General features: G+C 43.1%; 2 protein-coding genes across 2 annotated transcripts in view; both read left to right on the plus strand.

Moving 5' to 3' along the window:
• Positions 1 to 2,748, plus strand: part of LOC145346859 (leucine-rich glioma-inactivated protein 1-like) — a 30,586-nt gene extending 27,838 nt beyond the window's left edge. The window contains exon 8 of the mRNA XM_080194703.1: positions 1,551 to 2,748. Within this exon, the coding sequence (XP_080050829.1) occupies positions 1,551 to 2,371 (821 nt within the window). The 3' untranslated portion in view covers positions 2,372 to 2,748. The remainder of the gene's footprint in view (positions 1 to 1,550) is intronic.
• Positions 2,749 to 8,607: 5,859 nt separating this feature from the next.
• The window catches only part of rnmt (RNA (guanine-7-) methyltransferase), a 32,207-nt gene continuing 13,675 nt past the window's right edge, over positions 8,608 to 27,139 (plus strand). The window contains exons 1-7 of the mRNA XM_080194704.1: positions 8,608 to 8,803; positions 11,694 to 11,829; positions 13,213 to 13,338; positions 15,094 to 15,209; positions 18,603 to 18,784; positions 21,370 to 21,534; positions 22,741 to 22,858. Of these exons, the coding sequence (XP_080050830.1) occupies positions 8,678 to 8,803; positions 11,694 to 11,829; positions 13,213 to 13,338; positions 15,094 to 15,209; positions 18,603 to 18,784; positions 21,370 to 21,534; positions 22,741 to 22,858 (969 nt within the window). The 5' untranslated portion in view covers positions 8,608 to 8,677. The remainder of the gene's footprint in view (positions 8,804 to 11,693; positions 11,830 to 13,212; positions 13,339 to 15,093; positions 15,210 to 18,602; positions 18,785 to 21,369; positions 21,535 to 22,740; positions 22,859 to 27,139) is intronic.

Raw genomic sequence — 27,139 nt, forward strand, 5'->3', positions numbered from 1 at the left:
TCCTCATAGCTGCAATTTTCTGATCTTGACAAGATCCCTGTAAATCTCCTCTTTTTTTCTCAACTTAATCCTCAATGGTCAAAGTTCTCGATTTCCCCTGGCAACAGAAACATTTTCTCAGCTTCTATCCTGTCAAATGCCAGAAAGATTTTACATTTTACAGAGATCACCTCTCACTCTTCTTATCTTCAGGGAATAGAGGTCTAATCTACCATTCTCCATATAAGGCAATCTCTCATCCAAGGAACAAGTCTAGGGAACTTCTGTTGCACTCTTTTTAGGGCAAGCACCAGTATCTCCTTCCATAAATGAGAAGACCAAATTTACACGCAGTACTCCAGGTGTGTGACGTTGCCAATGCCCTGTATAATTGCACTGATATTGCTTTACTCTTACACATTAATATGTTTGTAACAAAAGTTGACATGCGATTTGCCTTCTTAATTGCTTGCGGTACTAGCATGTTAAATTATCTTGATTCATGCGCAAGGAAATGTATAAACTTCTTACTCATTTAATCTCTTTCACCCATTACCTCTGTGCTCTTCCATTAACCAAAGCTGCCATTAACTAAAACGTCCATTTTAAAATTCTCATCCTTGTTTTTGAATCCTGCCGCGGCCTCACACCTTTCTATCTCCTCTGTGCCCTCTAACATACTTGCGTTCATCTAACTCTGGGCTCCTAAGTATCCCCAGTTTTAATTGTTCCACTGTTGGTGGCTGTGACTACACCTGCCTGGGCCCCAAGTTTTGGAATTCTCCTCCTAAACATCTCTGCCTCTGTTCTTCCTTTGAGACATTCTTCAACATCCATCTTTTTGACAAAACGTTTGGTTAACTGCCTCAATATTTGTTTAGGCAGTTCAAGCTTTGTGTTATAGTACTCTACATTTGCATTATAATGCTCCATATTGATAAAGAGGGCGGGAAAGTGGAACTGAGCCACGACAGATCAGCCATGATCTTATTGAATGGCGGGGCAGGCTCGAAGGGCTGGATGGCCTACTCCTGCTCCTATTTCTTATGTTCTTATGTTCTTATATTTTATTACACTAGAAGAGGGATATATCAATACAAGTTGTTGTTGCAACCAGGCCAGTTTTTAGCCCTGAGGGTCTGAGATCACCAGCTTTGCCCTCTCGCCCATTTCTGTTTTTCATTTCTTCACAATTAGGGGTCATGACCTAAATTTTAAAAGCTCCTCCTTCCTTCTCCTTTACTCTTCAGATGCTCTTAAAGCCTGCCTGTTTGATCAAGCTTTTGGTCATCTGTCCCAAAATCTCCTAATGTGGCTTGGCACTAAATTTCATTTTAACAGCCTTGGGAAATTTTACTGCTTTTAAAGGTGTTAATATAATTATTAAAATGTTTTCCCTCAAGCACTCCCCCACCCCCCCCAAATCCCAGCTCCCTCACCCTAGAACCCTACTCCAGTAATCTTATTCCAACTTTGGACCTGACAAAAGATAATGTCCATAACCATGATAAACAACGTCAGGTTCTGTTTTCTCTGCACATTAATAACTAACATTCCTTCTCCTGCTGTAGGTAGCTCGATTGTGTTCTGCAAGCCCCTGATCATTGATGCTCAGCTATTTGTTATTGTGGCCCAGCTGTTTGGCGGCTCCCACATCTACAAAAGGGATGGTTTCTCCAACAAGTTCATCAAGATGCAAGATGTGGACAACTTTAAGATCAGAAAACCCAATGACATTGAGACATTTGAAATAGAAGGCGAGCGGTACTTTGTAATTGCAGACACATCCAAGGCTGGATCGACCACTGTGTACAAATGGAATGGCAATGGATTCTATTCCCATCAGAGCCTGCATTCCTGGTTCAGGGACACCGATGTGGAGTACCTCGAAATAGCAAACAAGCCACATTTGATCCTGTCAAGTAGCTCCCAACGTCCTGTTATCTTCCAATGGAGTAAAAGCCAGAAGGAGTTTGTGTGGCGCACCGATATCCCAGATATGGAGGACGTGTATGCAGTGAAACATTTTGTCATCAGTGGCGATCTCTACATTTGCCTGACCAGATTCATAGGTGACTCCAAAATGATGAAATGGGAGAACTCCAGGTTTGTAGTCAAACAGTCCTTTCCGTCCCGTGGTGCCATGGTATTCCAGCCTCTACGAGTGAACGACTGGCAGTACGCCATTCTCGGGAGTGACTACTCCTTCACCCAGATCTACCGCTGGGAAAACAGCAAAGAGAAGTTTGTAAAATTCCAAGAACTAAACATCCAGGCTCCGCGATCATTTACGTTTGTGGTGACAGACCATCGCGAGTTCATGTTCAGCTCAAGTTTCAAAGGAAATACTCAAATATACAAACATATCACCATTGATTTGAGCACAATATGAGAAAACATTCAAATGTGGTTAAGGATCAGTAAAACAACATCTTAAAAGTAGCTTTGGGTAATAATATTTACATGGACGTGATAATGAAACGTATGCATGATTTATCATTGTTCTGCGATGAATGCTATCAGGTTCTGGTGTTCTGGGAAAAATATTTCAATTCCCAGTGTTCATTTTCCCTATTTATGATCACATCACACATAGTGGTTTCCGAACTCTTACCATGACAAGGTGAGCAATTAACTGTTGTATTTTGCCGATGCAAGCTGCAAATATTTGTGTAATCACATCTGTTACTGGAGCAAATATTAAGGTGTACATTTCCATTTATTTATTCTACTCGATGAACAATCTTCCAAATAAAATCTTTACATTTTTGTGCGGTTTTTAACAAAGATTATTTCATAACAGTTAATTCTTAAAGGAATATTTCCTCTTTGCTAATGTGAGAACTACTTAGTGCAAGATTTTGATTGTTCTTGTTTATATTCAAATAAATATGCATCTTTCCCAAGAAATACTTTTATGACTTTGCTGTAAGCAGCATTTTATAATGAGCATATCTGCCATTATCTATATAAACATCTCCCTCTTTAATTTATATTAAAGAAGTTAAAGTTTATTTATTACTGTCACAGTAGACTTACTAACACTGCAATGAAGTTCCTGTGAAAATCCTCTAGTCGCCACACTCCAGTGCCTGTTCTGGTACACTGAGGGAGGATTTAGTGTGGACAATGCATCTAACCAGCGCGTCTTTCAGACAGTGGGAGGAAACTGGAGCACCTGAAGGAAACCCACGCAAACATGGGGAGACTCCACACCGACAGTGACCTAAGTCGGGAATCAAACCTGGGTCTCTGGCGCTGTGAGGCAGCAGTGCTAACCACTGTGGAATTGTTTGTTTAAATTTTTGTTACAATCGGTTTTGGTTATGCTCTGTACAATTAAATAATCACAATTAACACCTTAAATAGTATGCTCTTACCTATTCAGTTTTAGCCAGGGAATCTTCAGTGCTTCATCATTGATCTTCCCTCCATCATAAAGTCAGAAATGGTTTCTCTTTGTTTCCTTTATCTTTGAAATCACTCGAGGGTGACCAAAGCCATTGGCTTCAGCTCAGCCACAGATTTGTGTTTTCTCATCACCCAGTCCATTCCTCTCTCTGACCGCTGTCTCATGACGACCCAGTCTGCTTGTAACCGATGTGGATTTGAGCTGAGCTTCCTACTCATTATCCTCTCCATCAGAAACCTGCCTATAGCCCACCTCCATGAATTGCTGATGTCTGTCACAGTCCATCCACTGTCAGAATTCTCATTCCTTCTTATTTCTAGTCTATTCCAAGGCTTAGACTGATCACCATTTACTTTCCAGACACCCAAACTTCTCCAAAGCGATTTCCCATATTTTAACCATCTTTGAATAGCGCTGATGCCTGTTGATTTACACTGGCTCCTGATACACCTCAAAGCTAAAATTGTTATCCTTGTATTGAAATCTCTCCATTGCCTTGAACTCCACCTCCTCTGATCACTACAAGTTTCCAACAGCTCTGCATTTCACTCATTCTAACATGATGACTCCCTGTGTCCCCCTTTTGTGTTGTGGCCTCACAAGTTGAGCATCAGGAATGAAGAGAAAGCTGACCCATCAAAGGACTCATCCAGAGACTCTTCAGCTCCTGGCATGGAAACTTTCACTTTGCGGAATCAGATAGAATGTCCGAGGGAACAGCTGATGAGGACTAAGAGCCACAAATTGATAGATGAAGAGTTAAACATTTTTTCTTGGAGATTTGTACCTTTTGGAACTTCATATGGAACATTTTAGGAAGGAAGAATACTCAATAATTTAACTTACTTCATTGCAGGTTGCAGACACTGAAGGGATGTAGTTTTGACACCTGTATGGACATGTGCGAAGGATTTGAAACTCTGTAGCCTACAGAAGTTTTGGAGAAGGTACAGAAAATATTTACCAGGATGCTGCCTGGTATGGAGAGATTGGAGAAAATTGGTTTGTTCTCACTGGAATAATGGAGGTTGAGGGATGACCTAATAGAAATCTACAAGATTATGAGGGGCCTGGACAGAGTGTACAGTCAGAAGCTTTTTCCTAGGATGGAAGAGTCAAACACTAGGGGACATAGGTTTAAGGTGCGACGGGCAAGGTTTAAAGAAGATGGACAAGGCAAGTTTTTTACACAGAGGCTGGTGGGTGCCTGGAATTTTCTGCTAGAGGACATAGTGGAAGCAGATACAATAGTGTCTTGACGAATACATGAATAGGATGGGAATAGAAGTACTCTGAGGGTGGGAGATCCAGGATTTTGACACAGTGATGCAGAAAGGACAATATAATTCCAAATCAGGATGATGCGTGACTTGGAGCAGGGCTTGCAGATGTTCCAATGCGCCTTTTGTCCTCTTTTGTCCAGGTTTGGTCCAAGGCAAGATAATGAGGTCAGGAGCTGAGCATTATAAATGAAAATGCACACCATTTCCACGCTCTAAATTAAGCTAACTAAGATACCATGCTTGAAGGACAGGATTCTTGTCTGGTTCAGAAATGCAAACAATTTTCCAATGTGATCCCATTTTAACGCATCACCACCTTCTCAAGGGCAATTAGGGAAGGGCGACAAATGCTGGCCTAGGCAGTAATGCCCACATCCCACGAAAGAAAATATTAAAAAAAGTCTTGAAAATTAACAGGTCCCCAGATGTCAGCAAGAACGAGCAGCATAGTAACATTCAATATATAATCAATAAAGTTTACATCTTATAGGTCAACATATGTAATCCGTCACATAAAAATTAAAATCTTTGTTTTTAAAGTGGGTTTGATTTCAGCTAAGCTCTCCATATTTTATCCAGTGAAGAACGAGTGTCCTGTCATTGTCTGAAAAATATGGGACATGTCGGGCGCAATTTTCCTGGCCCGCTGCATTGCTCAAGTAGCGCACTGAGCTGGGAAATGTCAACGGTTGGGGGAGGGGGCGGTGTCTTTAGTGGGAGTTGCAACTGGCGTCCAGCTGATCATGACTTTCCTGTGCCCTTTTTTTTAATGTAATCAACCTCACGCTGGAATTCAGCACGAGGCTAATTACAATATGGAAATGGCCATTTCCACATAATTAGTAAGCCCGGGACGGTGTCCTCCACGCTCAGTAATGCTTCCCCGCCCCCCACTGCTGAAAGAGGTTCCCAACAACAAGGATTAAAGCTTGTCCCTATCAACGGGCACAAAGCGTGATCACCCCGGTGGTGGGGACAGAGGCCATTGAGGACCCCAGGAAATCAGGGGCAGGGGTTGCCCCATGGGCCATGTCAGCCTGGCACCCTGGCAGTGCCAGTCTAGCACCCTGGCACTGCCCACCAGGCACTGAGAGGAATAGGCCTACTGGGGGTGTTGGGGGGGGGTAGCTGATCGGTGGTGGTAAAGGAAGAACACGCTGCGTGCTCTGCATTAGGGATTGCTGGGGTCGGGAGAGAAGAGGGCATTTTGGGCTGGTCATTGGGGGGAGGAACTGGGACTGGCCATTGGGAATGGGTGTCAGGGCTGGCCTTGGGGGCAGGACGTCAGGGCTGTCTATGGGAGGAAGGGGTTCAGGGAAGCTGGGGATGGGGGTTTGGGATCAGTCACAGAGGTTGGTATTCGGGTGGGAGGGTCAGGGCTTGCCATGGGGGCAGACAATTGGGGTTGGCCGAGAGACGGCATTCCAGGAAGTCTGGGGGGGGGATGGTGGTGGAGGTGGTGGTGGGGCGGTCACAGACGCCAGTATTTACAGAGAGTGATATAAAGGCTATCATACTCCATGACTCCAGATTCTGAAATGGCAAGAAAAACCCATGTTGAGATCCAGAACTCGCGCACTCTGGCCCGATTGGCTGAACGGGTCACACGACCCTTTGAGGCCTTGCACTACCACAGGACAAATGGCCTCCCAAGGACCGGACAACTGGGGCGTGGAACAAAATGTAAGATTATGGGGATGATCCCTTAAAACAAAGGACAGCTGGTCACTGTCATAATGTCACTTTTTAACTGATCTCTTCATCTCTCAACTTCTACGATTTTGGAAGAGTTGACTTCCAACTGTATGCATTGCCTAGACAGAGCTTAGCAGTGGATTAATTCCACCTTGCGATGATACAGGGATAAGGAACAGAAGTTCTCGTTGAGGAAGAAATTCCATCTTTCGAGATATTTGTAGGTGGCAGGAGATCGTGTGTGGGTTATGCTCGGACAACCTAATGATACAGCTGGTTGAGGGGAGGAAGGAGTTAAGATTGGGGGAGACGGGGTAAAGGGATGATGCGAACTTACTCACACTTTTCTCTGTGTGAGACAAATGCTCCCCCTCCAGTGGATTTATTCCCCAAATTATTAAAATAATCACAGATTGATATGGCAGGGAGGCCATTCAGCCCATTGTGTTTGTGCTTGCTTTATAAAAGTGAGATCCAATCAGTCCACCCTCTTCCACTTGCACAGTAACCCAGCAACTTTATTCTTCAATCTTTCGCGGTATTTATGCAATTACCTCTGAAAGGTTGCCATTGAACGTGCCAATTTTCAGTCATCAGGTTGCGCATCACAACAAAAAAAATCTGCTCTGGTGAAGCGTCATCCAGACTCGAAACATCGACTCTATTCTCCCTCCACAGATACTGTCAAACTGGATGAGTTTTTCCAGCATTTTCTACTTTTCTTTGACATTCCAGCATAGAATCATACAGTTCAGAAGAGGCCCTTCGGCCCATCAAGTCCACGCTGACACATTAGTATTACGTCACATTGACATTATCACATCTGTAGTAACATAGAAGCTTAGAAAATAGAAGCAGAATTAGGCCATTTGAGCCTGCTGTGCCATTTATTATGATCATGGCTGATCTTCAATACCACTTTTCTCACGAAACTCATCTCCAAACTATGTAGCCTGGGGCTCAGCTCCTCTCTCTGCGTCTGGATCCTAAACTTCCTAACCTTCAGACTGCAGTTAATTAGTAACATTAGGCAACAACACCTCCTCCATGATCATCCTAAACATGTGGCCCACAAGGCTGTGTCCTCAGCCTTATTATACTTCTTGTACACCTATGAATGTGTGGCCAAATTCCTCTCCAACTTGATTTTCAAGTTTGCTGATGACACCACTGTAGTGGGTTGAATCTCAAACAATGATGAGACAGAGTACAGAAATGAGATAGAGAATCTGGTGAATTGGCACGACAACAATAATCTCTCCCTCAATGTCAATAAAACAAAGCAGATGGTCATTGACTTCAGGAAGTGTAGTTGATGACATGCCCCTCTCTACATCAATGGCGATGAAGTAGAAATGGTCAACAGCTTCATGTTTTTAGATGACCAGATCACTAACAACCTGTCCAGGTCTCCACATCGATGCTATAGTTATGAAAGCCCACCAACACCGTTACTTTCTCAGAAAACTAAGGAAATTTGGCAAATTCATTATGACTCTCTTTCGCCTTCTTCCATCGGGAAAAAGATGCAAAAGTCTGATGGCAAGTACTCAAGAACAGCTTCTTCCCTGCTGCTGTCAGACTTTTGAATGGACTTACCTTCATTAAGTTGATCTTTCTTTACACCCTAGCTATGACTGTAACATTACATTCTGCACTCACTCTTTTCCTTCTCTATGAACGGTATGCTTTGTCTGTATAGCACGCAAGATACAATAGTTTTCATGTATGCTGATACATATGACAATAATAAATCAAATCAAATCAAATTTTGCTTTTAAAAGAATCCACGCACCCACTCTGAGCTCTTTTAAAACATATTGAGGCCATCACACTTTTCTCCCTGTGGATCTTCCTTGATCGAACGCGCTTGCTTGTGGGATCTTTTCATAGAAGTGTTTGTTTCTTAATTTCTATTTTCATAGAAACCCTGCAGTATGGATCTTGCTGTGTTGTGGACGGGCGGGGGGGGGTTGGTGGTTGGTGTGTTTTTTCACATGACGACGGGGATCAGATTATTTTGGAGAAGAAGAAGCTGTTTCATAGCCTGTGAATTGATTTGGGATGACCTGTGGCTGTGAAAGGTGCTATACAAATGCAGAGCCTTGCTTGTTGTACCGGTCTCCTGCTGCAGATGGAGAGGGAAGCAGTTCCCATGGTAACCGCAGCCATGGGGATGAACCGGAAGGGGAATGGGGAATGGTGGTGGAGTGGGTCAGAGGTCAACCGCCAGCCGGAAGTAGTGGCGCCGAGCCTCGTCCAGGCTGTTCCCTCCTCCCCCTTTCCCGTGGATGCAACAAGCGGGAAGATGAGCAGCTCGGCCCAGCAGGAGAGCCCGTCCCCGGGGCAGAGCGGCCCCGGCAGGCAGCCCGAGAAGCGGAAGCGGCAGGAGGAGGGGGAAGAGGAGGCGGAGGGGAGAGGAGGAAAATTCCAGGTAGGGGCCGGGGGAATGATTATCAGCGCGCACGGAGCCCTCTGAATGGACAGCACCCTGTGCTCATAAAGGGGAGGAGGGGGTTTGCACCCTGTGTGTACAAAGGGAGGGGGGGAGGTTTGCACCCTTTGCGTACAAAGGGGGGGAGGGGGGGGGAGGTTTGCACCCTTTGCGTACAAAGGGGGGGAGGGGGGGGGAGGTTTGCACCCTTTGCGTACAAAGGGGGGGAGGGGAGGGGAGGGGGGGGAGGTTTGCACCCTTTGCGTACAAAGGGGGGGAGGGGGGGGAGGTTTGCACCCTTTGCGTACAAAGGGGGGGAGGGGGGGGAGGTTTGCACCCTTTGCGTACAAAGGGGGGAAGGGGGGGGAGGTTTGCACCCTTTGCGTACAAAGGGGGGGAGGGGAGGGGAGGGGGGGGGAGGTTTGCACCCTTTGCGTACAAAGGGGGGGAGGTTTGCACCCTTTGCGTACAAAGGGGGGGAGGGGGGGAGGTTTGCACCCTTTGCGTACAAAGGGGGGGAGGGGGGGAGGTTTGCACCCTTTGCGTACAAAGGGGGGGAGGGGGGGAGGTTTGCACCCTTTGCGTACAAAGGGGGGGAGGGGGGGAGGTTTGCACCCTTTGCGTACAAAGGGGGGGGGGGAGGTTTGCACCCTTTGCGTACAAAGGGGGGGAGGGGGGGGAGGTTTGCACCCTTTGCGTACAAAGGGGGGGAGGGGGGGGGAGGTTTGCACTCTTTGCGTACAAAGGGGGGGAGGGGGGGGGAGTTTTGCACCCTTTGCGTACAAAGGGGGGGAGGTTTGCACCCTGTGCGTACAAAGGGGAGGAGTGGGGGGGGAGGTTTGCACCCTGTGCTTATAAAGGGGAGGGGTGGTGGTTGGACCCCCCCCCACCTGTATATAAGGGGCTGTAGGGCTGTTTGCGCCCCCTCGCCCCCGTATATAAGGGGCAGTAGGGGTGTTTGCGTCCCCCATATATATAAGGGGTGGTATGGATGTACAAGGGGGGCGTAGGGGGTTTGCTGTTTCTGTTCGTAAAAAGTTAATATAGTAATTGTGCCCTCTGTTTATAAAGGGGAAGAAGGATGAGTGCTCCCTCTGTTTATAATGGTCTTTGAGTTTTACAGCACAGAAAGAGGTCTTTTGGTCATCAAGCTCTTATCTATTCTAATTCCATTTTCCAGAGCTTGGTCCAGACCCTGTATGCTCATCTAAATGCATAGAGTCATTGAATCCCTACAGTTCAGGATTAGGCCATTCGGCCCATTGAGCTTGCACTAACATTAACCCCATGCAGGCCCTTTCCCCGTAACTCCACATATTTACCCTTCAAATCTCACTGACACTAAGAGGCAATTTAGCATAGCCAAACAACCTAACCTGCACATTTTTCAGTGTGTGAGGAAACTGGAGCACCTGGAGGAAACCCATGCAGACATGGGGAGAACATGCAAACTCCACACAGTTACCTAAGTCTGCAATTGAACCCAGGTCCCTGGCATTATGAGGCAGTAATGCATTGTGCCGCTTAAATGTTTTGAGCGTTCCTGCCTCTTCCACCCTTTCAGGCAGTGAGTTACAGATTCTCACCACCCTCTGGGTGGAAAAGGTTTTTCTCAAATCCCCTTTAATTCTCCTGCACCTTACCTTAAATTGATGCCCCTTGGTTATTGACCCCTCTACTAAGGGCAAGTAAAATTGGATTTCAAAGTCTAGAAACAGCCAACTGTTTTAAAATACATCTGTATAACTTTTGTGCTCGTCAGTTTGTGTTTTTCACTTGAACATACACTTTTGGTTATTTGGCTGCTTTCTCTTTCTTTCTGCTTCATTTCCTGAAGATAGCTGTTGACGCTGAAGGGTGACGTTCCCCACTCTTGTCTCTTTCCCTTTTGATTTTTGACAAAGTGTCAGAGACTTATTTGGCTTTGGAAACCATCAAATCTGAGCTAGCAGAAATTGTAGGAAAATGAAGAAGATGCCTAGCTAGAGTGATTAATAGAGGTTTGATGGTATACTGCTGGACTAATGTTCCAGGGACTCAACAACTTAACACCTAAGCAATAGTGTGTGCTTCCTGGATTGTGAAAACACCAGGCAGGCAAAACTTTTTACAGATGCACCATAGAAAGCATTCTTTCTGGTTGTCTCACAGCTTGGTATGGCTTCTGCTCTGCCCAAGGCCACAAGGAACAACAAAAGATCGTGAATGTAGCCCAATCCATCACACAAACCAGCCTCCTATCCGTTGACTCTGTCTACACTTCCCGCTGCCTTGGCAAAGCAGTCAGCATAATTAAGAACTTGACGCACTCCCGACATTCTCTCTTCCACCTCCTTTCGGGAAAAAGATACAAAAGTCTGAGGTTACGTACCAACCGACTGATGAACAGCTTCTTCCCTGCTGCTGTCAGACTCTTGAATGGACTTACCTTGCATTAAGTTGACCTTTCTCTGCACCCTAGCTGTGACTATAACACTACATTCTGCACTCTGTTGTTTCCTTCTCGATACATGGTATGCTTTGTCTGTATAGTGCGCAAGAAACAATACTTTTCGCTATGTTAGTACAAGTGACAATAACAATCAGTTCAAATCTACTTGCATTTTGACGGTAAACACTAATTGAAATTTAACTCTTTTGTAAGTCCTAATTGTCGCACGTCAGTCTTACACTGATGAGAACGTTGGTTGAATGGTTACTTTTGCAAAGAAAATTCTGTCAATCTATTGGTAGGAAACCAATGGATTCATGGCAAAAATGTTTTCTGTTCTCCATTTGCTGTTTAATTTCTTTGCCCATGTCATCAAATTTTTTTTCAAATTAAGATCTAAGTTATGCAAAGGAAATTTTTGTCATAATTTTAAAAGCTTTTCTATTTTTTTTGAATCAGAAAATAGATGAAGGACACTGCAGTAAAGTGGCTGCACACTACAACGAGCTTCAGGAATGTGGTTTGGCAGTTCGTAATCAGAGTCCCATCTTTTACTTGCGCAACTTCAACAACTGGATCAAGAGTGTCCTTATTGGTACGTATGTAACAATCTGATTTAGACTCAATGGCCACAATCCAATTACAACCGATGTAGCATGGTAATGTAAGAAAAGTGGCAGCCAATTTGCTCAGAGCAAGTTCTCTCAAAAGGCAATGGCAGCTAGATAATTTGTTTTCAGTTGTTGGTTGAGGGATGAATATTGGCCAGGACACCAGGGGGATCCCCTGGCAGTTTTCAAAACAGTGCTGTGGGATCATTGGCGTCCACCTAGAGGGTTTCAAATTTCAGTTGACGTAGAGCAATTTAAAATTTGGGCTGAATATGATAGAATAGACTGCCAAATCTGTGTTTCAACTGATGCTATCATATTTGTATTTTATCACCCTACAGTTCGACAGATGTGCTGTTTAGGTGCTTTGGCCATGCTAAATTCTCCCTCAGTGTATCCGAACAGGTGCTGGAATGCGGCAGTTGGGGGATTTTCACAGTAACTTCATTGCAGTGTTAATGCAAGCCTACTTGTGACACAAATAGATAAACTTAAGTTGAATCTCTAGAATTGGCAGAAGTTCAATTTTATGTGCATATCTCAGTGGTAACCTGGCAAGGTTCAGAAGATGGCTTAAATCACGGGAATGAAGATTAATCAATTTTCTTCCATTGCCTGAACATAGATATCCCAGGCCATCGTTGCTGTATATCAACTCCATATCTTTTCCACAATCTTGTGTTCTTTGGGAATAGGGTTTAATATTCTGGACATAATGATGGCATTGGAGGGAGAGTGGTTGGGTTACAAAACTTAATCATTGAAGTACAAATACTACACTTTAAGTGGTCTGTATTAATCTAAAATGTCTGACAACACCAGGTTTAAGTCCAACCGATTTATTTGATAGTAAACTCACAAGCTTTCGGGGTTTGTCCCTTTGTCAGGTGAATGGAAAATCCGTTCACCTGACGAAGGGACAAACCCCGAAAGCTTGAGTCCAAATAAATCGGTTGGACTTAAACCTGGTGTTGTCAGACTTTTTACTGTGTTTACCCCAGTCCAATGCCGGCATATCCACATCTTCATCTAAAATAGCTAGGCTATTCTATTATATTCTTGTAAAGTTGTCATCAAGGAGGTCACTTTACATTGTCGAAAGACAAGAAATCTAAAACTAAAACATGCAGTCGGAAGGCAAGCATCCAAAAGAGAAACATAGGTTCACAATTTGGATATAACTGTTCATCTGAAAGGGATTGCAAAGTAACCTTGATCTCTAGCTGTGCAGTTCTAACAATTTCTGCTTTCATTTTATGGCTCTCTACAGACCACACTGACCTTCAGGTAAAAACTTGGTTAAAGTTCATAAAGGGCAGACTCTGAGGTTCAAGGAACTTTTGGGATAAATTTATTTTTTGTTGCAGGAGAATATCTTGAAAAGGTGAAGCAGACGAACAGGCACAACATCTCTGTCTTGGACCTAGGGTGTGGAAAAGGTGGCGATTTACTGAAGTGGAAAAAAGGACAGATTAACAAACTGGTTTGCGTTGGTAAGTAAATTGCAAGAGAGACGAGAGAAGGTTGATTTGTTTTGGAAATAGTGCCGTAATGAGGTAGTTTATAAAATATTTGTATTAGGTGCTTTGATTTTATCTTTGAGTTGATCCTTTGAATCGATAAATGTAATTAAGATATAACTTAATTTTACAAATCAGATAACGTTCAAATTCTAGTTTTTTAAAAAAGTAAAATTTGGAATGAAATCCCAAAACATGTTTTTGCTGTTTGTTTTAAACTGAATTATTAGCTCTTAAGCTTTAAATGGTGAGAACTGTTTAGCAGTTAGTCATAGAATCACTACAGCGCAAAAGGAGGCCTTTTGACCCATCGAGTCTGCACTGATCACAATCCCACCCAGGCCTTATCCCCATAGCTCTACTTATTTATCCTACTAACCCCCTGATACTAAGGGTTAATTTAGCATGGCCATTCAACCTAACCCACACATCTTTGGAGCATGGGAGGAAACTGGAGCACCTGGAGGAAACCTGCGCAGATACGGGGAGAATGTGCAAATTCCACACAGTGACCCGAGGCTGGAATTGAACCTCAGTTTCTGGCGCTGTGAGCCAGCAGCATTAACCACTGTGCCACAATTTATTTAGCTACCGAAGAATAGTTTTCTGATTTCGTTCTGTTTCTTTTGTTTTTAGGTCCTTTTAGGTCAGTTCTTTTCCAATGAGATTAATTGTGATCACGTAATCTCTCTATGTATTAACTTCTTTGTGAAATGAAGCTTGTGTTTTTTTTTTGATCACAAAGGAATCTGTTTTACTGTTTAAATTGTTAAATAAGATTTTCGTAGTATTTTACCTTATTCATTCCTGGGATTATAGGTGTTGCCAAGGCCAGCAGTTATTGTCCATTATTAGTTGTTCCTGAGAACCTGGCGGTGAACCACTCTAGATACTGTGAGGGAAAGAGTTTCTTGATCCTGATCCAATATTTCCAAGTCAGGATGGTGTCTGACATGAAGGAGAACTTGCAGGGGGTAGTGTTCCAATCCACCTACCACCTATATCTACCTAGTTGGCAAAAGTTGAATGTTTGGGGTGTGCTGTTGAAGAAGCACTAGCAGTGCATCTTGTAGATGGTACACAATGCTTAAAGTTTATTTATTAGTGTCACAAGTAGCCTTCACACTATGGTGAAGTTACAGTGAAAATCCCTGAGGCACCACACTCCAGCACCTGTTCGGGTACACTGAGGGAGAATTTAGTACGGCCAGTGCACCTAACCAGCATGTCTTTTGGATGATGGGAGAAAACTGCAGCACCCGGAGGAAACCCTCGCAGACACGGGGAGAACCTGCAGACTCCACACAACAGTGACCCAAACCAGGATTCGAACCCGGGTCCCTTGTACTGTTAGCAGAGCTAACCACTGATAACTAATGGTGCAGGGGGGACATAGTGTTATGGTGGATGGAGTCAATGTTTAAGATGATGGATGGAGTGCCAATCAAACAGGATGTCTTGGATGGTGTGGAGCTTCTTGAGTTTCTTGGAAAGGTGACTTTTTTTGTGTTAAGTGTTCCCTGATTGCCTTTCCTGTCTTAAATTAGGTTCAGGATCTGCCCCTTGCCATTTCAGGCTGATTTGGGCATTGTCTATCTGTTCCAGAGACAGCATCTCGTAAAATTTACTTAGGAATTGGGAGAGGAAGTAAATGATGATGAAGCACAAAGTTTGTTTTTTTAAAAATTCACGAGGATAATTGCTTAAGTTATTTTTCTCCTCTAACAGACATTGCTGATGTTTCTGTGGAACAGTGCATTCAGCGGTATGGTGACATGAAAAGCAGATGTTACTCTAACGAACATCTTTTTGCTGCGGAGTTTATAAGAGCAGACTGCACCAAGGTAAAATCCTTCAGATTTAGGAAGCAATACAGTTCTATAATCCACATAATACTTGGACGTGGAGGCTTTGGAAGGAGGACAGAAAAGGTTTGCCAGGTTGTTGCCGGGTATGGAGGGTATTGGCTATGAGAAGAGATTGAATAAACTGGGATTGTTCTCCCTGGAAAGACGGAGGCTGAGAGGGCGACCTGATAGAAGTTTATAAAATTATGTGGGTCGTAGATAAGGTGAACAGTTGGAAGCTTTTTTCCAGGGCAGAAATGACAATTACAAGGGGGCCCAAGTTTAAAGCAGGGTTCAGTGGAGATGTGCGGGGAAGTCTTTGCACAAAGGGTGGTGGGGGCCTGGAATGCACTGCCAAGTGAGGTGGTTGAGGCAGGTATGTTAGCCACATTTAAGACTTATCTGGATAGACACGTGAGCAGACGGGGAATGGAGGAATACAGGTGGTTGGCCTAGATAGGATAATGTGATCGGCACAGACTTGGTGAGACGAAGAGCCTGGCCCTGTGTTGTCCTGTTCTTTGTTGTTTTGTAATACATGAAAATCTGAATAAATGTAGGTACTTTGCAACAGTTAGAAGCATATTTTAGCAGTAATGATCCAATAATGTTTGTAAATTCAGGAAAACATTTTGTTTAGAAAATGTTTTCCTTCATAATTCTGAAGGACAGAATTAATCAACACTTGGAAAGGCAAGGATTGATTAGAGATAGTCAGCATGGGTTTGTTGGTGGGAGATCCTGTCTGACTAATTTAATTTTTTTGAAAAGGCAACTAAATATATTGAGAGTAGCAGTCTTGATGTGGTTTACATGGACTTCAGTGGGACCTTTGACAAGGTCTCACATGAAGGCTGGTGCAAAAGTTAGAGCCCATGGAGTCTGTGGCAAATTTGGCAAAGTGGATCCAACATTGGCTTGTTAGGAGGCAAAGGGTGGCGGGTCATTTTTGTGATTGGAAATCTGACCAGTGCTGTATCACAGCAATTGGTGCCAGGCCCTTGCTGTTTGTTATGTACATTAATGAACAGATGTGAATGTAGGATGTATAGTTAGTAAGTTTACAAGTGACGCAAAAATTGGTGCTATTGTTGTTAGTGAAGAGGATAGTCTTAGGCTACAGACTGATATTGCTCAGCTAGTAAGTTGGGTAGAGCGATGGCATTTAATTCTGATAAATGTGAGGTGATGTATTTTGGGAACTCTAAGGGTAGGATATACACAATGAATGATAGCTCCCCAGGGAGTATTGCAGAACAAAGGGAGCTTGGTATACAAGTCCATAGATCCCTGAAGATGGCAGCACGGCTACATAAGGTGGTGAAGAAGGCATACGGAATGCATATCTTTATTAGGCAGGGCATAGAATATTGGAACAGAGAGATTTTGGTACAACTTTACAAAAAATTGGTTCGATCACAGATGGAATATTGTGTGCCGTTCTAGTTGCAACATTATTCAAAGGACTTATTGCATTGGAGAAGGTGCAGAGGAGATTCATACAAGATTCACAAATGGAAAGTTCTGGCTATGAGGAGAGACTGGGTAGGCTGTGTTTGTTTTCTTTGCAGCAAAGGAGGCTGAGGGGGAATCTGATAGAGGTGCACAAAACTGAGAGACACAGGTAGTGTAGATCATTATTTTTTCCCCATGGCAGAGGTATCTAAGACCAGAGGGCATTGGTTTAAGGTGAGGTGTAAGCAGTTTGAGGGAATCTGTGGAGATGAAAATCACCTGAGGGGGGTGGAAATATGGAGTATGCTGCCTGAGTGTGGTGGAGCCTCTCAGTATTTAAGAAGCATCACAATAAGTATTTAAATCACCAGACATAGTAGGTGTTGATCCAAGTGCTGGTAAATGGGATTAGCATAGATTGGTATTTGATGGCTGGCTGAAGGGCCTGCTGTGCTGTATGACTCTAACTCTCTAATCAGACTACTGGTGACAACCTTTTTGTTTATAAATGCCTGTACTTTTACAAAAATCTCCCAATTTAAAAAGTTTGCGTTTCTTTTATTTTATCCAACAATTAGGAACTTAGAAATTGGTATTTGAGAATTGTATTAGCAGATAATTTGTCTTTAGCAACTTTAAACTGAATGCAGTAAGCTGTGCACAGACGTCAGTAATTTGGACTTTTTGCTGCTTAGTAATGACTGGAGAAAGATGTAGGGTGGGAAAAAGGGGGTTAGTTTTGGACTATTCTTGCAAAGAACTAGTATAAAGGTAATGAACTGAATGGTCTGCTTGGATGCTGTAGACTTCAATAGTTCCACAATCCTCTGCAGTACAGAAATTGGTCGCCACCTCAATTCTTTTTCATAACTATTTACTGAGCTGTTAAACATTTACTTAAAGATGTATAAGCTGTCACCAAAATCATTTAGCTTTCATCCAAGGAAGTAGAGTTAGTTAGCCACAGCATTGCATTCTGTCTGATCTGGAGATTGAGGGAGAATGGATGTGGGTGATGTGTATGCTAACTAATTAGGTGGAATCCCTAAGTATGAAGTGACTGTAACAAAATCTGAAATAAAAAATTTAAATTAAAAAAATTCTTTCATGGGACAAGGATGTTGCTGGCTAGACCCGCACTTATTGCCCATCCCCACTTGTCATTGAGAGGGTTTGGTATCAACAATAGTTAGAACCATAGAACAAAATAGCACAGGAGGAGGCTATTTGGCCCATAATGCCTGTACCAGCTCTGAAAAAGCAATCCAAATTAGTTCCATTGTCCTGCATCTTTAATCTCCTTCCACTATTTACCTAGTTTCCTTTTGAAGGTTGTTATTGAATCTACTTCCCTCACTTTTTCCTGCATTCCAGATGATTGCAACTTGCTGCATAGGCTTTTTTCTCCTTGTCGTGTCGTGCCCTTTTTGCCAATTTTCTTAAACCTCCCTCTTCTCTGTCCTCTACTTACTGATTCTTTTGCTATTGGAAGCAGTCTCTCCTTGCTTACTGCACCAAAAACCATCATGACTTTCAAAGCCTGTAATAAATCTACCCATAAGCTTCTCTGCTACTTGAAGAGCGATCTGAGTTTCTCCAACCTATCCGTCCATGTTTGATGTGGAAATCTCCTCTGCACCCTCTGTCAGCCCTTGGCATCCTTTGACACTGTTGCCCATTTAAAAAAAATTTGGAAACTTACCCCTTGTCATCACAATTGTAGCTAAAGTGGTAAAAATAAATCAGCTTTTTGCTAAACAAAAATAACTGATCACAGTGATGTATGACGCAATTAGAAAGGCATTCAGTGGAAAGTAAGAGAGATAAGTGTTTAAGAGCTATATATTTTTATTTTTAATGTGTGTTCTTAAAATGTTTGGTTTTGGTTTTAACCTTGGTGTGTAATTAATGCAATACCTTTACTTTCATTTTCAGGATTTACTGACTGAGAAATATGAGCATCCTAACATAGTTTTTGATATCTGTAGCTGTCAGTTTGTCTACCACTATTCCTTTGAGACGTTGCAACAGGCAGACACGATGCTGAAGAATGCCTGTGATCGTTTGCGCCCTGGAGGGTACTTCATTGGCACGACACCAAATGCTTTTGAACTTGTGTGAGTCTGAATTTATTTGGGAGATGACGACTTCATCATTGCCACGTTGCAACATGGGCGTGGGAGGAAATAACTGGCAGGAACACTGAATGACAAAACCCTAAATTCGACCAAAACTTCCAGAAATGCATTCAGTTGTGTCCAACATATACATTCTGCCTCAAGGGCCTTTCTTGGTAACTCATTGGGGGTTGGTGATGTTATACCTTGTTTCCTTTCTTGCTGACATTTAACTTGGTATTTGAATATTTTGCTGTAGGGACCTGTGTTGTTTTGAAAATTTATTTCATAACCATATATCGCCTTGAAGTTACTGACAAAACATGCTCAGCTAACTCTGTGTTCCTCATTGAAATCGTCTTTTTGTTAAACACCCCTGCATCTTCCGCTGGTCATACTATCCTTAGATTAGGTGATCGAAGAATGAGAGGTGATCTCATTGAAACCTACAAAATACTTGAATAGTAGCAGGATAGATGTGGGTCAGATGTTTCCATTGATTGGGGAAGCTAGAATGAGGGGGCACAATTTCAAATAAGGAGGTTGTCACATGGGATCGAGATGAGGAGAAACGCTTTTGTACTGAGGGTTGTGGTTCTTTGAAATTCTCTACCCCAGAAAGCGGTGGAAGTTCAGTCATTGTATATGGTTAAAGCAGGGATTGATAGATTTCTGATTGACAATAACGAAAAGGATTATGGGAATCGTGGGTATAAAGTGTCCAATTGGCCATGATCAGATGTTTATTTATTTGTCACAGCTAGGCTAACTTCACACTGCAGTGAAGTTACTGTGAAAATCATATTAAATAACAGCAGGCTCGGTGGGCTGATTGGTCTACTTCTGTTCCAGGTGGAAGAGTGGAGAAACCTCTTCAGTCCAGAATGGCCAACCCCAAATTCTGAAGCTGTGACCCCCTAGTTCTAGAATCCTGAACCAGGGGAAATGCCCCTGCAGTATCTACCCTGCCTGACCACTTAATTTCATATGTTTCAATTAGCTCACCTCTCATTCTTCTAAACTTCAGGAAATATATCCCTCATCTACTGTCTGTCCTAATAGGACAATTTATTCATCTGAGGAATCAGTCTAGTGAACCTTTGTTGCACTTCCTCTAAGCTAAGTGTACCCTTCCTTAGATAAAGAGACCAAAACTAACAGTACTCCAGGTGCAGTTTCACCAAAGCCCTAAGATATTGCAATTTTTACTCCCCATTCTTTTGTAATAAAAGCTAACGTACCATTTGCTTACTGTAACTTTAAGAATCCTACAAGGATACCTCGGTACTGTTGCTTACCAGTCTATCACTTTCTTAAAAAATATTTTACTTTTTTTGACTTCCATTTGCCATGTTCTTGCCCATGAAGCTATCTATTAATATTCCTCTTTGCTTATAGCTTAGTTCCCAACCTAACTTTTTATCCTCAGCAAACTTGAATACATTGCCCTCAATCCCCCACATTGATAGAGATTGGGAATAACTGAGACTTGAGCACTTGGCAAATGGGTGGAAAGGATATTTGCAGAATAATGATCTAACTGAACTTTGCTTATTATTAGCCCTAGTTCATATTTTTATAACCACCTGTTTTGAGGTCTTATTTGAAATAAGAACGTAACACAAGAACTAAAAGCAGGAGTAGACCATCTGGCCCCTCAAGCCGCCTCTGCCATTCAATAAGGTCTGTTCATCTGAGGAATGGGTCTATTGAATCTTTGTTGCACTCCCTCTAAGCTAAGTGTATCCTTTCTTAAATAAGGAGACTGAAGGGCTAATCTTTTTGTGGATTCAGCTCCACTTATTCACCTGCTGACCATAACCCTTAATTCCTTTACTGATCAAAAATTTATATATCCTTGCCTTAAAAACATTCAATGAGGTAGCCTCAACTGCTTCACTGGGCAGGGAATTCCAAAGATTCACAACCCTTTGTGTGAAGAAGTTCCTGCTCAACTCAGACCTAAATCTGCTCCCCCTTATTTTGAGGCCACTGAGAAATCAGAAATGCCATCCAAGTTGATGCTGTGTTTTGGAGGTAGCTGGGTTAGCAAGACATACCCCCAATGGGGCCTGTTCTGTAATCTTCGCCAATGTTGTATTTTATGTTTTATCCTTGTTTTCCTATCCTTCAGTCTTTCTTCTGTGAAACACTAAACTCTCAATTCTGTGAAACTCTCTTAATTCTGAGCCCTTGTGTTTGTTTCTGAAGTGCTATATGTTTGTTTATATTGGTGGTATCTTTAAAATTAGAAGCCTTGCCTTAATCCATTTTGACTCTTCTTTCACAAATTATACTTTCCCAAGTGTTTATCCACTTGACCTCTCACAATTTAGCTGTTCTCCCACTAACATGTGTTTCAAATTTCTAACCATGCCTCTTGATCCTTTGCTATTCTGTTAGCTACTTTCCTATCTTGAATTTTGTAAGATAGCTGGCCTTGTCTCTGAGTACAATGCAAATTGTGTCATCATCTAGGTTTTTGTGTATTTTAACAGGATCTGGGCATTTTTATGACTGTTGCTCATGATGCTGCTTTTAAGTGACATTGGCCTCACTTCAGTTTCTCTCTCTGTCCTCTTCAGAAAACGCCTGGAAGCGTCAGAAACCAACTCGTTTGGAAATAAATTGTACAGCGTAACATTTCAGAAGAAGGGTGAATACCCACTCTTTGGCTGCCAATATGACTTTAACTTGGAAGGAGTAGTTAATGTCCCTGAATTCCTTGTTTATTTTCCACTGTTTGAAGAGTAAGTTATCTGTTGAGCCAGTAGCTCTGATTCAGAATTAGTGACCCCAGACTTCCAAGGCTGCTTTGCTTGACTTTTTGCTTTGGAACTTTAGGATCAATTGGTGCAAGGAGGAAGAAGGTGTCCAGTGTTCAAAATCAGCATCTCAAAAAAAAATTAAGCCTGAATTTTAGACAACTGCGTTGTCTTAATTGTTAAAATACGACCTGCCACAGCCAGCCATGAATGGTGGTGGACAATTAAACAGCTCACTGGAAGAGCAGGGCTCCATGCATATCCCCATAGTCAATGATGGAGGAGCCCGGCATATCAGTGCAAAATATAAGGCTGAAAAATTTGTAATAATCATCAGCCAGAAATGATGAGTGGATGATCCAGCTCAGCCTCCCCTGGAGGCCCTCAGTATCTCAGATGTCACCTTCAGCAAATTTGATTCACTCCGTCAAGAACCGGCTGAAGGCACTGGATACTGCAAAGGCTATGGGTCCTGACAGGAAGCTTTAGATCATAGCTCCTAGATCGGAAGCTCTTTACGACCTGCATCTGGTTTTAATCTGTAAATTGATCGAAAATTCCTAGCGTGCTTAGCTATCAGCCAGAATAGCCACTTTAAACCCACTATCGCCATTACTGTTGTTAAATCATTGTTGTAGCCATTCTTTCTCTGTCCACATTCCTCTTGATCCTGGAGCATATAATGAAATGGACCACATACCATGATCAAAACTCTTTCCCAACCAGGTAGTATCAAAATCCAACCAAACTATTAATACAAATGTTATATTTACAATTAACAGAATTTTTGTTTTGTACCAATGTTTCCCATCACCTCCCCAGGCAGCGCATTCCAGACATTCACCACCCCTGTACAAAAATATTTGCCTCGCACATCTCCTCTAAACTGTTCCCCATGCACCTTAAACCTGTCCCCTAGTACTTGACTTTTCCACCCTAGCAAAGAACATCTGACTATCCGCTAATCATCCATTTATTGCAATAAACATCAAAGTGGACATTTTAATGCGTTAGTAAATGTATTTGTGAGATAATTGAACTGTAACAATTTAATTCATTGTGGAAATAGAAAAACCTTTCACTGCCTTTTGCCCTCTCAGCCAATTGCCTAGCCCCTTTCTGGTATAATTTCTTCTAGTATGGAGTTCAGTGTAATTTGGCAAACTATATCTTTGCTGTTTGTGCTTCTAGGATGGCTAAAAAGTACAAGATGAAGCTTGTTTTAAAAAAGACTTTCGCTGAATTTTTCAAAGAGAAAGTCCAGAATTCAGAACACAAACTGCTGTTGAAGAAAATGAAGTCATTAGAGGTAACGTGAAATTGTAGCCAGTGAAGGTTCTGGCCACGTCTCATTGGCTGAGCACCATTGGCTTTCTGATGTTGACTTACTTTGTCCTTTGTTCATGTCAAAATATAAAGAACAAAGAACAACACAGCATGGGAAACAGGCGTTTTGGCCCAACAAGCCCGCACCGCCATTTTAACATTGAGTGCCCTCCTCTACCCATGACTGTTGTCTACCCCTATTGGGAAAGATTGAGGGAAGGCTAATTTAGGGACAATTTGTTACACCAATCAGCCTAAGAGCACGTTTTTTGGGATGTGGGAGGAAACCGGAGCACCCGGGGAAAACCCACGCAATCACGGGGAGAACGTGCAAACTCCTGCAGACACCGGCCCAAATCCATGTATCTGCACAGCAAACAGTGATAGTCAGTGAGCTGTCATGTTGATATAGGAAATATCAAGTTTGTGGCACAAAATCCAGTGTGTTCTGGAATGACTGAAATCGAGACTTGTAATTGGAGCGTTTTTTTCCAACATCTGGGGTGAATGGCTCAGTTTCTGAGTTTGGGAGGACATTTGCACAGCATGTTGGCACTGTTGTTAGCACTGCTGCCTCTCAGCGCCAGGGACCTGGGTTCAATTCTGGCTTCAGGCCGTTGTGCAGAATTTGCATATTCTCCCCGTGTCTGCATAGGTCTCCTTCAGGTGCTCCGGTTTCCTCCCACAGTCCAAAGATGTGTAGGTTAGGTTGATTGGGCATGCTAAATTGACTAGTGTCAGGGGGATTATGGGAATGGAGCTTGGGTGGGACTTGATGTGGTCGGTACTGACACGATGGGCCGAACGGCTTCCTGTACTGTAGAGACTCTGTGTTAATACAGAAAGTTTCACAGTCTCGTTTTGCAGTAATCAGAACTTTATGGAATTCACAGACTCCTGCGGATCCACCGATTCCTGTTGTTACCCTCCTTCGTGGATAATCTCAGCCGGTACAGGAATTGAACCCTCACTGTTGGCATTGTTCTGCCTCATGAACCAGCTGTCCAGCTGCTGCGCTAAACTGCAGTGATAAATACAAAAAAACTGGATGCACCACCTGGCAGTGACCTATTAGAGGCATGTCAAAGGTGTGCACTGATCAGTTGACCCTGTAAAGATTTCCTCGCCTAACATCTGGGAATGTACCCCAATATTGGGGAAGCTGCCTTGCAAACTGGTCAAAGAACAGCCTGACACACTCGTACAGAATGATATTTTCAGCTAGTTACAGATCAATAAGTAACAGTGATAAAACTTGCTGCTCCTAAAGGCTGAGCTGAACAGCAAGTGAATGAAACTGAATGTGTTTTACAGTGCCCGCTTTATATGAAAGTGTTTTGCAGATGTTTTTGCTTAATATGTGACTGTTACAGAGATAACACATTGCTGGAACAGAGAGATTTGCAATACAGTTAGAGCATTTAATTGTTGAATATCAATGTTGATTGTATGAGTTTAGGAAACACCACAGAATCAGAAGTTTTTTTTACTGAGGCCAAGGAAGAAGGTGAAGTCATCAGAAAATATTTAAAAGGGGTGGGAAAGAAATCAAATTCTCAGTGGAAATACTTGCAGATGAGTAGAGGTGTTTGAATTGAAGGTGCAGCGTCAAGAACTGTGTTCAGATAGACCAGTTCCAAGTGGGAGAATTCCAAGTTCCTCATGAGAACCAATACAGTAGACTGTGTGGGGAGTCACTTCTGAACACACAGAACAACACACTGAAGCAACATAGGAAGAATAACATGGGAGCAACATAGGAGTAGGCTCATGTAGGTCGTGTGGCACAGTAGTTAGCACTGCTGCCTCGCAGTGCCTGGGACCTGGGTTCGATTCCCAGTGTGGATCACTGTCTGTGTGGAGTTTGCACATTCTCCCTGTGTCTGTGTGGGTTTCCTCCGGGTGCTCTGGTTTCCTCCCTTAGTCCAAAGAGGTGCAGGTTAGGTGCATTGGCTGTGATAAATTGCCCCTTAGTGTTGGAGGTTAGATGGATAAATAAGTAGGGTTATGGGGGTAGAGCCTGGGAAAGGATTGTGGTCAGTGCAAACTCGGTCGAATAGCCTCCTTCTGCACTGTAGGGATTCTGTGCTATTGGAAATATTGTACAGGAACTTTAGTGGGGGGGGCCGCTGGGAAGAGGAAAAGTCTTAAATGAAACAAACCCCAAATTTCACACCCCCCCCCCCCTCCACACACACACACATATAAACACAAATGATATTTTAAAATTTGTTCTACAGTTCATCGTCATTATAATTTAAAATGAGACTGAATTTATAAAGTACTTTACTGACATCTTGTGACGGAAATTACATATTACCACTTCTATGTCAATGAAGTGGATTGCTTCTCTACTTTACTATTTTGGATATTACGTTTGCTTGACCCTGTTTTTGCTGGTCTTCCCCAAAAAAATTATCCTAAATCTTTTGGAGTTAAGGAGCTGAGAAAACCTTACAAATGCCTTACTAAAATCCATGTATATGACGTCAACTGCTGACCTTTATCTACACGCTTAGTTACCTCCTCAAAAAATTCAGTCATCACTGCAGAATTCCCTCAAGATGGTGTCCTCAGCCCAACCATCGTGAGATCAGAGCTGAAATTGTTTTTGGATAATTCCACAATGTTTGGCATTATTTGCAACCCAGACACTGAAGAACTCTAACTATATAAGACCTAGACAGCATTTGGGCTTGGGCTGACAGCATTTGTGCCACATGAATGCTAGGTAATATCTCTAATGTGAATCCAACCACCTCCCCATGATAGCATTGGGGGCACAGTCGGGGGGGGGGGGGGGGAGTCTACACCCTAACTGGACCAGCTATATAAATACTGTGTCTACAAGAGCAGATCAGAGACTGTGAATTCTGTGGTGACTAATCCCTCTCCTGACTCCCAAAAGCCTGTCAACAATCTACAAGACATAAACCAAGAGTGTGATAGAATGCTTTCCATATGCCTGGATAGGGAAACTCCAACAACACAGTCCAGGATAGAACACTACAGCACAAACAGGCCCTTCGGCCCACGAGTTGCGCCGATCACATCAACACCTACCAACCTACAGACCTATCTATAACCCTCAATCTCATTAAACCCCATATACTCATCCAGAAGTCTTTTAAAAGACCCCAGCGAGTTCGCCTCCACCACCACTGACGGCAGCCGATTCCATTCACTCACCACCCTCTGAGTGAAAAACTTACCCCTAACATCACTTCTGAACGTCCCTCCTTGCACCTTAAATCTGTGTCCTCTCGTAGCAACCATTTCAACCCGGGGAAATAGCCTCTGAGAGTCCACCCTATCTATTCCTCTCAACGTTTTGTAAACTTCTATCAGGTCGCCTCTCAACCTTCGTCTCTCCAGGGAAAAGAGTCCCAGCTCCCTCAACCTAACTTCATAAGGCATGCCTCCCAGTCCAGGCAACATCCTTGTAAATCTCCTCTGTACCCTCTCAATAGCTTCTACATCTTTCCTATAGTGAGGCGACCAGAACTGCGCACAATACTCTAAATGAGGCCTGACAAGGGTCTTATAAAGTTGCAGCATTACCTCCCGACTCCTAAACTCAATCCCTCGATTAATGAAGGCCAGTACACCATACACCTTCTTGACGACCACCTCCACCTGCGAGGCCGATTTAAGAGTCCTGTGGACCCGGACCCCTAGATCCTTCTGCTCTTCAACACTACTCAGACTTCTGCCCTTGATAGTGTACTTGATACTGCCCTTGATAGTGTACTTGATAGTGTACTTGATGAAGCAGCCCGCTTGATTAGCACCCCACCCACCATATTCACTCCCTCCACGTGCGCAGTGGCAGCAGTGCTTACAAAGTGCACTGTCATGGAACAAGGTTACTTCCCAATCTCTGATCTCTATCAATTAGAAGGAAAAGAACAGATGCATGGGAACACTACCACCTGCAATTCCCCTCCAAGCTGCTCGCCAGCTGGAGTAAAGATCTATTTTGCTGCTCCCTTGTCGCTGGGTCAAAATCCTGAAAATTCTTCCCTACTAGCACTGGCTGTACCTACACCACATGGACTGCAGTGATTCAATAGAGTGGCTCATTCCCACCTTCTCGAGGGCCATTGGGGATGGGCAATGAATGCTGGCCTTGGTAGTGGCACACAAATCCTGTGAATGAATTAAAAAAAGCTTTGTGTGTGAAATCTGTGGTGATGATCTCTGCTAAACGGTTAAAATTCACTCGCTTCCCCAATGAATTTGTTTTCTGACCCGGTTTTCTATA

The sequence above is a fragment of the Carcharhinus amblyrhynchos genome, chromosome 8 (assembly GCF_965287045.1).
Source record: "Carcharhinus amblyrhynchos chromosome 8, sCarAmb.v2.hapA, whole genome shotgun sequence".
Taxonomy (NCBI): Eukaryota; Metazoa; Chordata; class Chondrichthyes; order Carcharhiniformes; family Carcharhinidae; genus Carcharhinus; species Carcharhinus amblyrhynchos.